We start from the raw sequence: 13853 nt of genomic DNA, 5'->3' as shown, positions 1-13853 counted from the left end.
CTTTAATTAATAAAATATAATTACTAACATTTTCTAAATAATAATAATTTAACAACTTCAAAATAAGTAAATAACATAAAAAAATATGAAATAATAATAATAATAATCCTACGTACGGGTGTTTATCCAAATTAAACAAGTGCGCACAATCACAATTCTTCAAGGAACAAAAGAATTATAATTATAATTATATATAAATAGATAAATAGAAGATGAAAATAGATAATTCAAAATTCAAAAATCAAATCAAAATATATGATTTAAAAAAGATTTGATGATAACCGAATAATCGAAGATAGATATTTAATCAGTTGGATAAGCTTTATCTGCTAAGTAATTCAACTATAAAATAAGAGCTATTCTTCTTTAATGTTTACCTATTTTGATTGATTGCTTGTGTTAGCTAATACAATAATAGCAGGTGGTTTCATAAAGAAGGGGTCTTCTGAAAAAAAAATTAATGATATAAATCTCTATGGGGTATAAAAATTTTAAAATGTATACCTAAACTATCACAAATTATCGCAATTTATACTTATATTAAATTATAAATAAATCGCTAGAGAGTAGAGACTAAAAGAGTTTACATAAAATAAATAGAAAAATATAAAATGTACGTGGAAAGGATCCGAGTCGCGGATTCAAATCCATTATGTAGCTTTGGAAACTGAACCATAGACATAGATGATGATTATTTTTAAAACGGAAAAAGTGAACCAAGTGAGTTTATGAGTCAGTTCTAATTAACTCTATTCATTAATAATTTGATAAATTGATTGTGAGCTGATGAATCAAATTTAAACTTAAAATTGAACTCATAAATTAAATGAATCAAATTTAAATTTAAATTAGTTCAGCTCATTATTAATTCATAAACTGATTCCATTATATATATATATATATATATATGTTAATACATATATTTTTTATATATATATAATTTATATTTTTAATATTATATATATACATATAAAATAATAGTATATAATTTTGGTGAAAACTCATGTGCAGTCGACTTCACGTGAAGTTGATATTTGAGAGCCGTCAGATGATTTGACTGATTTGACTAAATTTTCATCTAACAGCTCTCAGATATAAACTTCACGTGAAGTCGACTTCACCTGAGTTTTCACCATATAATTGTATATATATTAGTGTTCTTATTTAAAATTTTATAATTATTTTTTATATAATTTTGATGTATGATATAAATAAAAAATTTATAATTAATAGATATACAATAATAAATTATATTTTTTAGTATAAATTATAATTTATTAATATAAAATTATAGATTATGTTCATGATTTAAGTTAGTTCGTGAGATCGAACCGGTTCATGAATTTTAGATGAGTCAAGTTTAAACTTAAAAAATAAACTCAATTGTTAATGAGCCAAGCTCAATTTTCATAAATCGAACCTGAATTTGGTCTAACTCGATCCAACTCAATTCACTTTCGGCCTTATTTCCAACAGCATAATACTACAAGTAATAGTAATAATAACCTTGTTTTCTTCCTTCAATTTCTCATGATAATAATCAACATTCTTTTTTATGACAATCTTATGTTGACGACCATACGAATATTATTTAGTCGACTTTAACTATATATATTTGTTGGATTTATATTTTGAAAATATAATAAATAAATATAATCTAATTACAAAAATAAAATAAAGTCAACAATAAACTTTAATTTGAGAAAAAGAGGTATAAAATAAAATAGGATATATAATAATGTTAAAACAATTTTTCCTTTTATTCATTAAACTTTTGGCGAATTCTATTCAACCCTCTTTAAAATAATATGTAAGTTATCCTTCATGAGGTGTCATATTTTAATTGGTCATTATCTTAACCATAGTTAAGTTATTTTGTAATTTATTATTTAAGATGGGTAATGATATCATTTCTTAAAATATCAAAACTCCACAGTCCTGTTAATCGAAGCACCTTTCCACTCCTCCATTTTTTCTTCATCACGTAGCTACGGTCATTTCAAGCATTGCCATAAGAAGCTCCGACGTGGTCGCGATCTACTGTCCTCTCACGCAATCTCTCTTTCCTTCCGTGCATCATCTCCCTTAACGACGTCGTTAAATTCCCATCGGCCATAACTTCGCCGTCCTTTCAGCATCGACGTCATAGCTATCTGTCCTCTCACTCACTCTTCATGCCGTGGATCACTCTTTACCAACACAATTAATAGTTAGTTAATTAGTTTGGTTATTAAATTTTTTTTATTAAAAAATATCTTTATTTAATTATATGATGGAACATATGATATGTAAAATATAATATAATAAAATAAATCTACTCAAACTACTTAAATGTATAATTAAAATCATAAACATACAAATATAATAATAAAATTTATACTCTAAATAAGTAAACCTATTTTTATCATACATAAATTATTTAAAAAATGAATATATTATTAAAATTAATAACACAAATTTAAAATGAGAAAATCCAATTTTTTTATCGTATTTTTTATAGTATTTTTATTTTTTTAATGTTTAATTTATTAGTACTTTATTATTTAATTAATAATTAAACAAATTATTTTGATGAGAAATTATTTTTTGTATTATTTTAGAAAAGAGACCAATATAACAATCTAAAAAATAATTTAAAAATGATATTTTAAATAAAAAATATTTAATATCAAATTTTTTAAATATAAAAATAAATTATATAAATATTTAAGAGATAAATATAAAATATATATCTAAAATAAATAAAACACACAAAATGGGAGTACTATTGAGAATAGAGAATTATTTTTGTTTGTTTTATTTATTTTAGGCATATTTATTTCTTAAATATCTATCCAATTTATTTTTTTATTTAAAAATTTTAATATTAACTATTTTTTATTTAAAATATCATTTTTACATTATTTTTTAAACTGTTATATTGGTCTCTTCTTTAAGATAATACAAAAATAATTTCTCATAAAAATAATTGGTTTAATCATTAATTAAATAATAAAGTACGAATAAATTAAAAATTAAAAGAATAAAAATTCTATAAAAAAAGACTTATAAAAAGTTGGATTTTATCCTTTTAAATTTGTGTTATTAATTTTAACAATTTATTTATTTTTTAAAATAATTTATGTATGATAAAAGATATATTTGCTTGTTTAGAGTACGGATTTTATTATTATATTTATATATTCCTGATTTTAATTATACTTTAAGTACTCTGAATAAATTTATTTTATTATATTATATTTTACATATGAATATATGTTCTATCGTGTAATTAAATAAAGATATATTTTTTAATGAAAAAATTTAATAATTAGACTAACTATTACTTATGTTGGTAAGTAGTGATCTACGGCAGAAGAGGCATCGAGTGAGGACAGGAGATAGCAACAAGTTGACGTTGGCTATATTGAGAAGGACGACAACATTACTAATTATGGAAATTCAACGACGTCGTCGTTTAAGAGATGATGCATTGAAAAGAGAGATTGTGTGAGAAGATAGTAGATGACGAACTTCGGCGTTTTTTGTTATGACGGATATGGCGATGCTTAGAAGGATCGAAGCTACGTGATGAAGAAAGAATGGAAGAGTGAAAAAGTGTTTCAATTAACGGTAGTGAGGTTTTGATATTTTAAGAAATTATATCATTACTCATCTAATAATAAATTATAAAATAACCCAACTATGGTTAAGATAATGACCAATTAGAATGTAACACATCATGAAGGATAACTTACACGTTATTTTAAAGAGGGTTCAGTAGAATTCACCAATATATATATATATATATATATATATATATATAAAGAAAGATGACCTAACGATGATTTTATATGGTAAAGCAATTACTTAAAGTGAAGAGGAACTAAGATTTGAACAATCCAATTTTAAATTATAACGAAATCTTATTATAAATTGTCCCCTCAATGTCACAATGTAATGATATGTCAATATAAAACTAGACACCATTTAATTGTATTGAAGCAACGAGTTAGGAAAATGATAAATTAAACAAGAGACTACTTAATACCTTAGGCTAAACATAAAGCCTTCACTAAAAAACAAGCATAAGCATGGCAATACGATTACTACAGACTATACAGTCTACAACAGTTAATGCTGGAAGGACCATATGTTTAGTTGGTTTTTCAATTTTGAAAATGACATTTAGAATGTCTTCCTTATTGTATACAGAACCAGAAATATCGGTACAATCTTGCCATAATGCCATATATGATGAGTGTCCATTGCTCCAAATGATGGAAGTATGGAACTGTATTAGGGATATTATAGGTAGAAACGATGTTTTAAACTTTAAACACATGTAGATGGTTTAAGCACAGATATGAACTAGAGTACTAGACCTATGACTTGATTTTTCGCAAATGTGAAATCTTGAATTTGAGCACTTTTAAGTCTTAATAAAAAATAAATTTATTTAAAATGAAAGTAACGTGATTAAGAATAATTTACTTAGATAAAATTAAAAAAAATATGCATGTATTGTACATTTATAATCTTAACACACAAAAAACATATCATGGATCTGCAATCCACCCAACAAAAAGTAGAATGTCATAAAACCACAAACAGCAACTTAGCCAGAATGTCATAAAGTTTGAAGTAACCTCATGCATAGTCATATGATAATCAAAAAGTAGAAGCCACCAAAGACAAAAATTCAGATGATAAAGAATCTCTTTACATAAGAAATAGAGCAACTTCCTTGATTATTACATAACCGGAGGCCTTTAGAAGAAGGGAGCTCTGGCAGGGGTTACCTTTCTCTTATTTACCCGCTTGCTGGTTCCAGCTTTCTCCCTTTGATCATCTTTAAGCGAAATGAAGGGAGGAACTGAATGAACAGATTTCTTTAAAACAGCTTGGACCTGAGATTTCAGATTACTCATTGAATGCAACGAGTCATCACAGTCTTCACCAAAGGTCCAAGGTTCTTATCTACCACAGATCTCTTCATTTCAGTGAACCGACCACGATTAGAACCAAAAGCCATTGACTGATCCTGAAGATCACATTCCCCACCTTGATCACAAATTGGGCAATCTAGTGGATGGTTCATCAATAAAAACTCCATCACTCCTTCTCTAGCTTTCTTTGCAACAGGTGTGTCGGTCTTAATTTTCATTCCTACAGATCAATATCTCATTAGCTTAAATCTTTAACAAGAATCAGATCAATAAAAGGTTAAAAACCCCATCCAAACAAAATCCAAGCATTGTATTCATTTAGTGTGTTCGGCTTAATGCGAATGATAACTTATAATTTCTCTATTATAGAAACACAATACAGGGAAATCAGTGTGCAAAGAGAGAAAGGGAGAACTAGTGAGAAATCTGCAAAATTAACAATTGACACGGATAATTACTAAACACAGAAACAACGGTTTGAAAGTTTGTTCTTTTTAAAAAAAATATAAAATAAAAAAAAGCACCAAAGATAACTGGATTAAAGCTAAATGATATTTCATTACCATCCTCTACAAATTACATCATGTCAACAAGGCAACAACGTAACCCGATCAAACTTCATAATATGTTCAAGGAAGCACAAATTTGGACATAAACTGTTAATAACAAAGTTTTGTACATGCCAGTGGAAATCAATTAAAGAAAAAAGAAATCATCATAATGTGCCGAATCCCTCTAATCATGAACATGATCAAATTCCAACATGTCATAACCGTATCCGGCAATCACAATACAAGAGGGACACCAAAATGAAATCCTATGCATATAATCAACAAAAGGACGAACTACAACAGCTAATCGTTCAAAAAGAAAAAGAAGAAGAATAAGAAGCCGACCAGGAAGAGCAGGCATGGCGCAAGAAGCAACAGGCTTGGGAGACTTCCCGACCTCGACAAGACACATGCGGCAGTTACCGACAATGGAGAGGCGGCTGTGGTAACAGAAGCGGGGAATGTCGACTCCGGCAACCTCGCAGGCCTGAAGGACAGTCATGCCCTTGGGGATTTTCACCGGGTACCCATCCACGAACACCTCGATGGCGTCCTCCGGGTTAGGGAAGTGTACCCTAGCGCCGGCAACGGGGAACCGGGGCGGAAGATCCGGGGGACGGGCCTGGGCCTGGGCAGCTCGGGCTTTTGGAGCTCGGGCTTGGAGACAATGGTGCGGATGAAGATGTTCCTAGGGTTTTGAGAATTGAGTAGCCTTGAGGTGGGTCTCATGGCCTTTGAAGATAACAAGCCCAGCCCCATTTTTCTTCCGATTCCTTCTTCTTCTTCTTCTTCTTCTTCCTCTCTCTCTCTCTCTCTATCTATGAGATTGTGTTACGGCGATCCCGTGGGATTTGAGGGGTGCTGTCGGATCGTTGCAGGAATCTGAATCTCCGATTGATCTTTGGGTCTATTGATTTGAGTGGGGAGAGTGTTGGTGTGTGTGGAGTTGAAGGGGAAGAAGAGAAATTATGGTGGGTTGCTCCGGTTTATTATTCGGGTTGATACGGTCTGTATACGAATGGTGTTGGTGAATGAAATGATGAATGTAGAATGTTGTTCAAATGGGCCTCTCAATTTCATGCTGCTTACGCTTATAGTTTCCTCTCCACATTTTTTGGGAGCATTGCCCATTCGTTCAGTCACCGACCTATGCTTGTGATTGTGAGCAGTGAGTGACTACGCCAGTGTTTTTTTTTGGATGTGGCCCAATGGCAGCTAGGCTGATCTGCCCAAAGACCCGAAACCGCCCTACCCGGACAATAAACCGGATCTCACTCAAGCTTCTCTCCAGGCACTAGGAGGAGGTCTTCACTCTTCATCAATGCGAATTCAATTGATCATTGATTTTTTTATATAATTTTAAATGAGTAATAAATAAATAGTGAATATATACTAATTGCAATAATTAATTGAAAATGATAGATGATAATTATACTATTTAATTGATTAATTAAAAATAATAGATAATAGACATACTATTTAGCCAATTAATTATAGTTCGAATGGCATAATCTCCACATACTCAATTAACAGGTTCGAGTCTCCTATCTTTAATAAAAAAAAAAAAAGACATACTATTTAATTAATCATTATTTTCATTTTTTTGTATAAGATCTTAAAGAATATTTATGCAATCCTAAACTTGAGAATCTGGAGCAGCAATTTTGTTCTTTTGAGCAGAGGACTTGACGAATTTGTTCCAATATGGATGATTCTCCCACACAAGAGAAATTTCTTCAATGGGAACACCCTTTGTCTCTGGCAAGAGCTTGTAGATAAAGATACTCATAACAATCACAAAGAATGCAAAGAAGATGAAGAGCCCGAACTTCATATGGCACAACATCGCAGTGAAAACTTGGGCAATGGCAAAGGTGAAGATCATATTAACTGAAACGTTGACGCTCTGAGCCGCCGATCGAACTTCAAGCGGGAATATTTCACTGGGTACCAACCATCCTAGTGGACCCCACGACCATGCAAATCCCGCCACGTAGATACATATGAATACCACAACAGTTAAGGCAAACCACTTGGGAAGAACTCCAGGGTTTCCATCTGTTCCAAATTTGCTACCTATTGCAGCTGCGATCACAAGCTATACATACACACATACACAACAAATTAAACTTATATATATACCAACAATAATATTAATAATGAAATTTTTATTTTAGTTGATGAATCACATGTAACTAATATACCTGACAGATAAACATTTGAGCACCACCTTCGAGAAAAAGCTTTCGTCTGCCAACCTTGTCAACGGTAAAGATGGAAACAAGGGTGGCAAGGGCGTTACAACCTCCGGTAATCATGGCAGACATAAGGGAAGCAGTTCCACCAAAGCCAATAGTTTTGAACAAAACAGGAGCATAGAATGTGATGACATTCATGCCAGTGAGTTGTTGGAAGAAGGGAATGGCTATGGCCATGGTGAGGTGAGGCCTGTACTCACTTTTGAGCAAAGAAGACCAAGGATGCTTGACCTGTTTGGAGGCTTCACTGGCAGCAACAAGATCCTTAAACTCCTCGTCAACATCATTGGTTCCACGAATCTTGATTAGTTCCTCCTTGGCCTTCTCAGCTTGTCCACGCTCGATCAACGAGTTTGGTGAGTCAGGAAGAAACATTGCACCGATGATGATCATTATTGCAGGGACTCCTGCCAAACCTAAGCTATAGCGCCACCCTTCGCCGTTCTCCATCTTGGCAAAAAGGTAGTTCAGAATATTGGCAACAAAAATGCCAATGGTGATTGCCAATTGAAACAACATGTTAAGTGCTCCTCTGTATTTGTATGGAGCAACCTCGGATACGTAGATCGGCACAGACTATCAACGAATAAAAACATGTAATGATTATTATGAATTAGCAAGAAACATCATACAGATAATTATTATTATTATTAGTAGTACCTGATTGGCGCATCCGATTCCAAAACCTAGCAACATGCGGCCAACAATAAGCATCCAAACTTGCTGGGCGAAGCCGTTCAAAGCTGCACCGGCGAGAAAGAGAACACCGCCAGAGATCATGGTGAGGCGCCTACCGAAGGCTCGAGTGACCTTGGATGCAAAGATTGAGGCCACAAGAGCAGCCAAATAGAGAGAGGAAGTGAAGAGTGTGAGCACTTGGCTATCAAATTTACAATATTGGTTATCAGTGGGCTTAATGTTGTGCTCCTTTGCGTACACATCAGGGAAGAATTTCTTCAAAAAAGGATCCATGGAGGTGACTCCACCTGAAATGCCTAAGTCATATCCAAAGATAAGACCTCCAAATGCAGCGGTGACACATGTTATGAAGACTCTGAAAGTGAGTTTTCCGGGATAGTTCTTTTCGGAAGACCCCTTCTCTATGAAACCACCTGCCATTATCGTATTAGCCAACACAAGCAATCAGTTAAAACAGATGAACACTAAACAAGAATAGCTCTTATTTATAGTTGAATTACTTAGCGGATGAAGTTTATCTAACCGATTAATTATCTTTGTAGCTGAATTACTTTGCGGATGAAGCTTATCCAAGTGTTTAAAAATTTAAATTTAAATATCTATCTTCGGTTATTCAGTTAGCATCAAATCTTTTTCAAAATCATATATTTTGATTTTTGAATTTTAAATAATCTATTTTCATCTCTTATTTATCTTTTTATATATAAGGTGAAAACTCAGGTACAGTGGATCTGAGTTTTCATCTATATATAATTATAATTATAATTCTTTTGTTGTTTGAGGAAGTGTGATTGTGCGCACCTGTTTAAAAAAAATTTGTAATATATGTAGCTGGTTCTCTCTCATCTTGGCGCAGTAGGTTTGGGGCTACAATCTTGATTCGAGCACGAACAGCACCAACTGAATCATAGGGCAAATCGATTCCAGACACCTCAGACAGAGCCCGAATTATCTTCCAATCATCCCTGGAGTCACCACTGTTGGAACTGCAGGCAGAGTTTGTTGAGTGCATCCTTCAGTATTTTCATAGGTTCCTTCCTTCTCACTGAATGCTGCAGCTGGCAAAATGATGTTGGCACGATAAACACTCTTGTCACCATGGTGACCTTGATAAACAACAAAAGAATCAGCTGGGATCTTGTCCAAGTTTATATCATCGGCACCCATCAAATATACAAATTTTGCAGACTCGAGACTTTTTTCAGATTGAGGCACAAGTCCAAGGTCAAGTGCAGCAGCCTGGGCAGCATGAAGAAGTAATACATTAAGGCCGTTCCAATCAGGTCTGACAACCTTCCTTTGTTTTGCAATGGTTTCAATAGCTGCAAAAATTGCATCCTGGTCCTTTCTCTCGAAGATTCCAGCACCAACAATGATAACAGGGTTTTTGGCATTTGATATAGTCTTGGAGAATGGGTGGTGGCCCTCAGCAATTTCAAGTAGTGTTTGGGGGCCAGACGGCCAGTACCAAGATGTTGGTGGTCATAGTTGAAATCAGTAGCAGGACCGATGTACCCAACCTTGGCTTGAGTTGCTCTGACAGTCGTGCGTATTCTGGCATTAACCATAGCAGCTTCCACCCTTGGCTGCAAATTTGATATTAAACACACAAGATAGTATTAGATAACCAAATACAAAAAAATAATGCACCCAAGAAAGCACAATGTGTAAATAGTAGATGAACTCAGCAAAAATATAGAATACTTCACAAAAATTCTTTGTTGTTGATAGTCTTGTATTCTCTAAACCTACCCATGCCTATAAACCCCAAAATAACAGTTATAGAATCAAGTGCATGGACACGGTAACTACTAAAAAGAAATGGAATTTGAATAAAACAAGAACCATTTGATCATCAGCATAGTTAGAAAGACGTACATAAGGAATATTTAGAAATGACTCACTAAAATCAGAGACTAGTGATATACCTGGGTACCAACCAACAGAAAGACATCTGCATTCTCAAGACCAGCAATGCTAGTATTCATAATATATCCCGATCTCAAATCTGCACTAGTATTTTCACCAATGCCTTCACACCACACATTATTTGATCCCATCTTATTTACAAAATCTTTTAGTGCAATCATGGACTCAGCATCGGAAAGTTTGCCAGCTATTCCAACAATTTCTTCTGGTTCAACTTTGTGGGCAACCTCAGCTACCACAGCAAGGGCATCGGCCCAGCTGACAGACTTAAAACGTCCATCAGGACCACGAATCATAGGTTCATTTAACCTCTGCCTCTTCAAACCATCATAACAAAAGCGGGTCTTGTCTGAAATCCATTCTTCATTTATGTCCTGCAAAGGGAATGCAGAATAAACTATATCGGCAAACTATAAATATAAAAATGAACCTTCTAGACAGAAGAAAAAAGGTGCTACAGTAACAATGACAAAGAAGCATGGAACTATGAAAAAATACGTTGAACAACAAAAATTTTGCAGGCCAAAGTTTGTGGGGTCCAATATAAGGCATGCAGGGAGTCTAGGTAAAGCACCTTAATCTCCCATCCCCTCCCCTTCCTCCCCCCCCCCCCCCCCACAGGATCCTGTTGAGTGAAAAACTAATGGGGGAATGCAACCCCACCAAAAATACGTTAACATGTTAAAACCTTACAGTCCCTCCAATATCTCACCCACAAGAGGATCAAGTGCTCCTTAAACATCTGCAGACTAACAACAGCTTAGTGTATCAACAGAGTGATGATTTTTGTTTACAGAAACAAATAAATTTAAGTGCCACAAAAATAATTGGAGCCTTAGCAACCACAAGAAAGAACCACAAACAGTTAAGTAAAATATTTTCATCAGATCAAACCTCATTTAGACGAGGGAGAATACGCATGACTTCAGGTCCTCTGCTGTCAATTCGAATATTGGATCCAACGGCATCAGTAACATCAATGCTTTCTGTTCCCTTCAATTCCTAATTTCGGGCTTTAAAAGCAAAAGGTTTCGACGTGAGTGCTCCAACAGGACAGATATCTATCACGTTTCCAGAAAGTTCACTTGTCATAAGTTTCTCAACATATGTCCCAGTCTCCTCTCCACTGCCACGACCTAACATGCCAAGATCCTGAATCCCAGCAACCTCTGTTGCAAACCTAACACACCTGTTTTGGGGGGGGGGGGGGGGGGGGGGAAGGAATTTCACAAGAGCCTTTTAGCAAACCACATAACATTGCTTTACACAACATTTAGCATTCAAGCGAGTAAGTGAAAACATAAAATGGAAGGTAATTTTTACTTCATGTAAATTAGTTTAAGACAACTTAAAAGAAGCCAAAGCCAGCCCAAACAGGAACAAAATGAAAATCAGATTAACATATCTCCAAGGAAGGCAATTTTCACTCCATGTAAATTAGTTTAATACATAATCTTTTTCAAAATCTTCCATAATGTGGTATCGACCACTGACTCATTTTAGAATAAGGGGATGCTTAATTCTTTTTAAAGATTATTCCACAAATAAACATGATATAAACCATTAAAGTGGAAGTTACTTATCTAGAACAATATAATCATAGCTTGTATAACATAATGCATTCCTGACTTCCACTACACAGAACCTTTATTTATTTATTTTGATACAAAAAGAAATAGCACCTTTATATCCAAAATTCACACAATTAGATTTGCAAAATATTTACCTTGTACATTGAATGCAATGAGTCATCACGGTCTTCACCAAAGGTCCAAGGTTCTTATCTACCACAGATCTCTTCATTTCAGTGAACCGACCACGATCAGAACCAAAAGCCATTGACTGATCCTGAAGATCACATTCCCCACCTTGATCACAAATTGGGCAATCTAGTGGATGGTTCATCAATAAAAACTCCATCACTCCTTCTCTAGCTTTCTTTGCAACAGGAGTGTCGGTCTTAATTTTCATTCCTACAGATCAATATCTCATTCCTAAAGAAATCATCATAATGTGCCGAATCCCTCTAATCATGAACATGATCAAATTCCAACATGTCATAACCGTATCCGGCAATCACAATACAAGAGGGACACCAAAATGAAATCCTATGCATATAATCAACAAAAGGACGAACTACAACAGCTAATCGTTCAAAAAGAAAAAGAAGAAGAATAAGAAGCCGACCAGGAAGAGCAGGCATGGCGCAAGAAGCAACAGGCTTGGGAGACTTCCCGACCTCGACAAGACACATGCGGCAGTTACCGACAATGGAGAGGCGGCTGTGGTAACAGAAGCGGGGAATGTCGACGCCGGCAACCTCACAGGCCTGAAGGACAGTCATGCCCTTGGGGATTTTCACCGGGTACCCATCCACGAACACCTCGATGGCGTCCTCCGGGTTAGGGAAGTGTACCCTAGCGCCGGCAACGGGGGTCCTTGAAATTTGATAAAATTTTTAAAAATATTCCTAAGTTTTATTTTGTTTCAATTTTATCCCAAAATTTTTCGATTTGCATCAAATATATCCCTAACGGCTAATTTTTCAAAAAAAATTAAGACAAATTCAACAACAATTTCATAAGAACAACCCTCAACACAAATAAATCAAGCATAATTTTCATACATTATTATTAGATTGGTCTTAAATTTTTTGAAAATTTAGCCGTCGAGAATATATTTGATGCAAATCGAAAACTTTTGGGACAAAATTGAAATAAAATAAAACTTAGAAGTATTTTTGAAACTTTTGCCAAACTTCAAGAACAAAAAATATACTTTACCCAATTTATAATTTTTAATATAAAAGGTAAAACATATAAAATAAGTATACAAAGATCGCGTATATAATATATCGTTCCATGTTATATTATGAATCTCAAATATTTATAGTAATTATCTTTTATGATTTTTTTCCTGGTGTACAGTTTTTTATGATTTTGTCTAAAGCTAGGAGGAGATAGAGGTTTTTTTTTTTTTTTTGATAAAAAAGGAGACAGAGTTATTAGCAGTTGCCCACTTGCCCTAATACAAAACGTCTCAAATTCAAACTCGTCCACAAACTCTACTATTTCTTTGGCCTTGCAGGCTTCACTATTTACTTAAGCCAAAATTTTGAATTCAGCTACATGCTTTTTTTCAGTCTACATCTACGTGGTTATAAACCGAGCCTTTTTTTTATATATACATGAACCGAGTTAAAGGCCCACGAAGAAGAAATAATAAATTTCAAACTAAACAGGATAACAAGTCCAAAAAAAAAAAAGAGTAACTAAACGGGATAAAATATTTGTTTAACTCGTTCATATCTATTAAGAAGGAAACTATTTCTTTAGGAGGAATATGTTTGTTTATTGATTTTTTAGGCTTTTAAGTAGTTCTTGATGATCTCTGTAAAAAACAATAGAATAGTTCTTAACAAATACTCAAGCCCATCGTGGGTTGTTGAGTTGGGTCCCGCCCAGTGATTGCTTCCACCGTTTTTTTTA

General features: G+C 33.9%; 2 protein-coding genes and 1 pseudogene across 3 annotated transcripts; all 3 read right to left on the bottom strand.

The window, feature by feature from the left end:
• Window positions 1-4484: 4484 nt before the first annotated feature.
• LOC148572548 (NADH dehydrogenase [ubiquinone] iron-sulfur protein 1, mitochondrial-like) lies at window positions 4485-6524 on the bottom strand. Its single transcript, XM_088508883.1, has 2 exons — window positions 5825-6524; window positions 4485-5148 (listed from the first exon to the last, which is right to left on the bottom strand). Exons 1-2 carry the CDS (start codon window positions 5979-5981, stop codon window positions 4907-4909), a joined length of 399 nt encoding a protein of 132 aa, XP_088365009.1. The 5' UTR covers window positions 5982-6524; the 3' UTR covers window positions 4485-4906.
• Window positions 6525-6955: 431 nt separating this feature from the next.
• On the bottom strand, window positions 6956-8856 carry LOC148572547 (sugar carrier protein C-like). Its single transcript, XM_088508881.1, has 3 exons — window positions 8398-8856; window positions 7684-8313; window positions 6956-7577 (listed from the first exon to the last, which is right to left on the bottom strand). Exons 1-3 carry the CDS (start codon window positions 8854-8856, stop codon window positions 7116-7118), a joined length of 1551 nt encoding a protein of 516 aa, XP_088365007.1. The 3' UTR covers window positions 6956-7115.
• Window positions 8857-9241: 385 nt separating this feature from the next.
• LOC107633738 (NADH dehydrogenase [ubiquinone] iron-sulfur protein 1, mitochondrial-like) lies at window positions 9242-12808 on the bottom strand (annotated as a pseudogene). The gene is made up of 5 exons (XR_015907375.1): window positions 12553-12808; window positions 12092-12338; window positions 11260-11554; window positions 10365-10739; window positions 9242-10022 (listed from the first exon to the last, which is right to left on the bottom strand). The product of XR_015907375.1 is annotated as an NADH dehydrogenase [ubiquinone] iron-sulfur protein 1, mitochondrial-like (transcript).
• Between the last annotated feature and the right edge of the window lie 1045 nt (window positions 12809-13853).

This window comes from Arachis ipaensis, chromosome B3 (genome assembly GCF_059453495.1).
Source record: "Arachis ipaensis isolate K30076 ecotype BB chromosome B3, ASM5945349v1, whole genome shotgun sequence".
Taxonomy (NCBI): Eukaryota; Viridiplantae; Streptophyta; class Magnoliopsida; order Fabales; family Fabaceae; genus Arachis; species Arachis ipaensis.
This window is presented reverse-complemented; position numbering and strand designations above follow the sequence as displayed.

What these genes read in the sequence shown, in the direction of transcription:
- LOC148572547 (XM_088508881.1), bottom strand. Translation starts at nt 8,856, where the DNA reads ATGGCAGGTGGTTTCATAGAGAAGGGGTCTTCCGAAAAGAACTATCCC. An exon ending in GAATCGGATGCGCCAATCAG is followed by an intron (nt 8,314 to 8,397) that starts GTACTACTAATA and finishes ATTCGTTGATAG; the next exon opens with TCTGTGCCGATCTACGTATC. An exon ending in CTCAAATGTTTATCTGTCAG is followed by an intron (nt 7,578 to 7,683) that starts GTATATTAGTTA and finishes GTGTATGTATAG; the next exon opens with CTTGTGATCGCAGCTGCAAT.
- LOC148572548 (XM_088508883.1), bottom strand. Translation starts at nt 5,981, where the DNA reads ATGACTGTCCTTCAGGCCTGCGAGGTTGCCGGAGTCGACATTCCCCGC. An exon ending in CGCCATGCCTGCTCTTCCTG is followed by an intron (nt 5,149 to 5,824) that starts GTCGGCTTCTTA and finishes ATTGATCTGTAG; the next exon opens with GAATGAAAATTAAGACCGAC.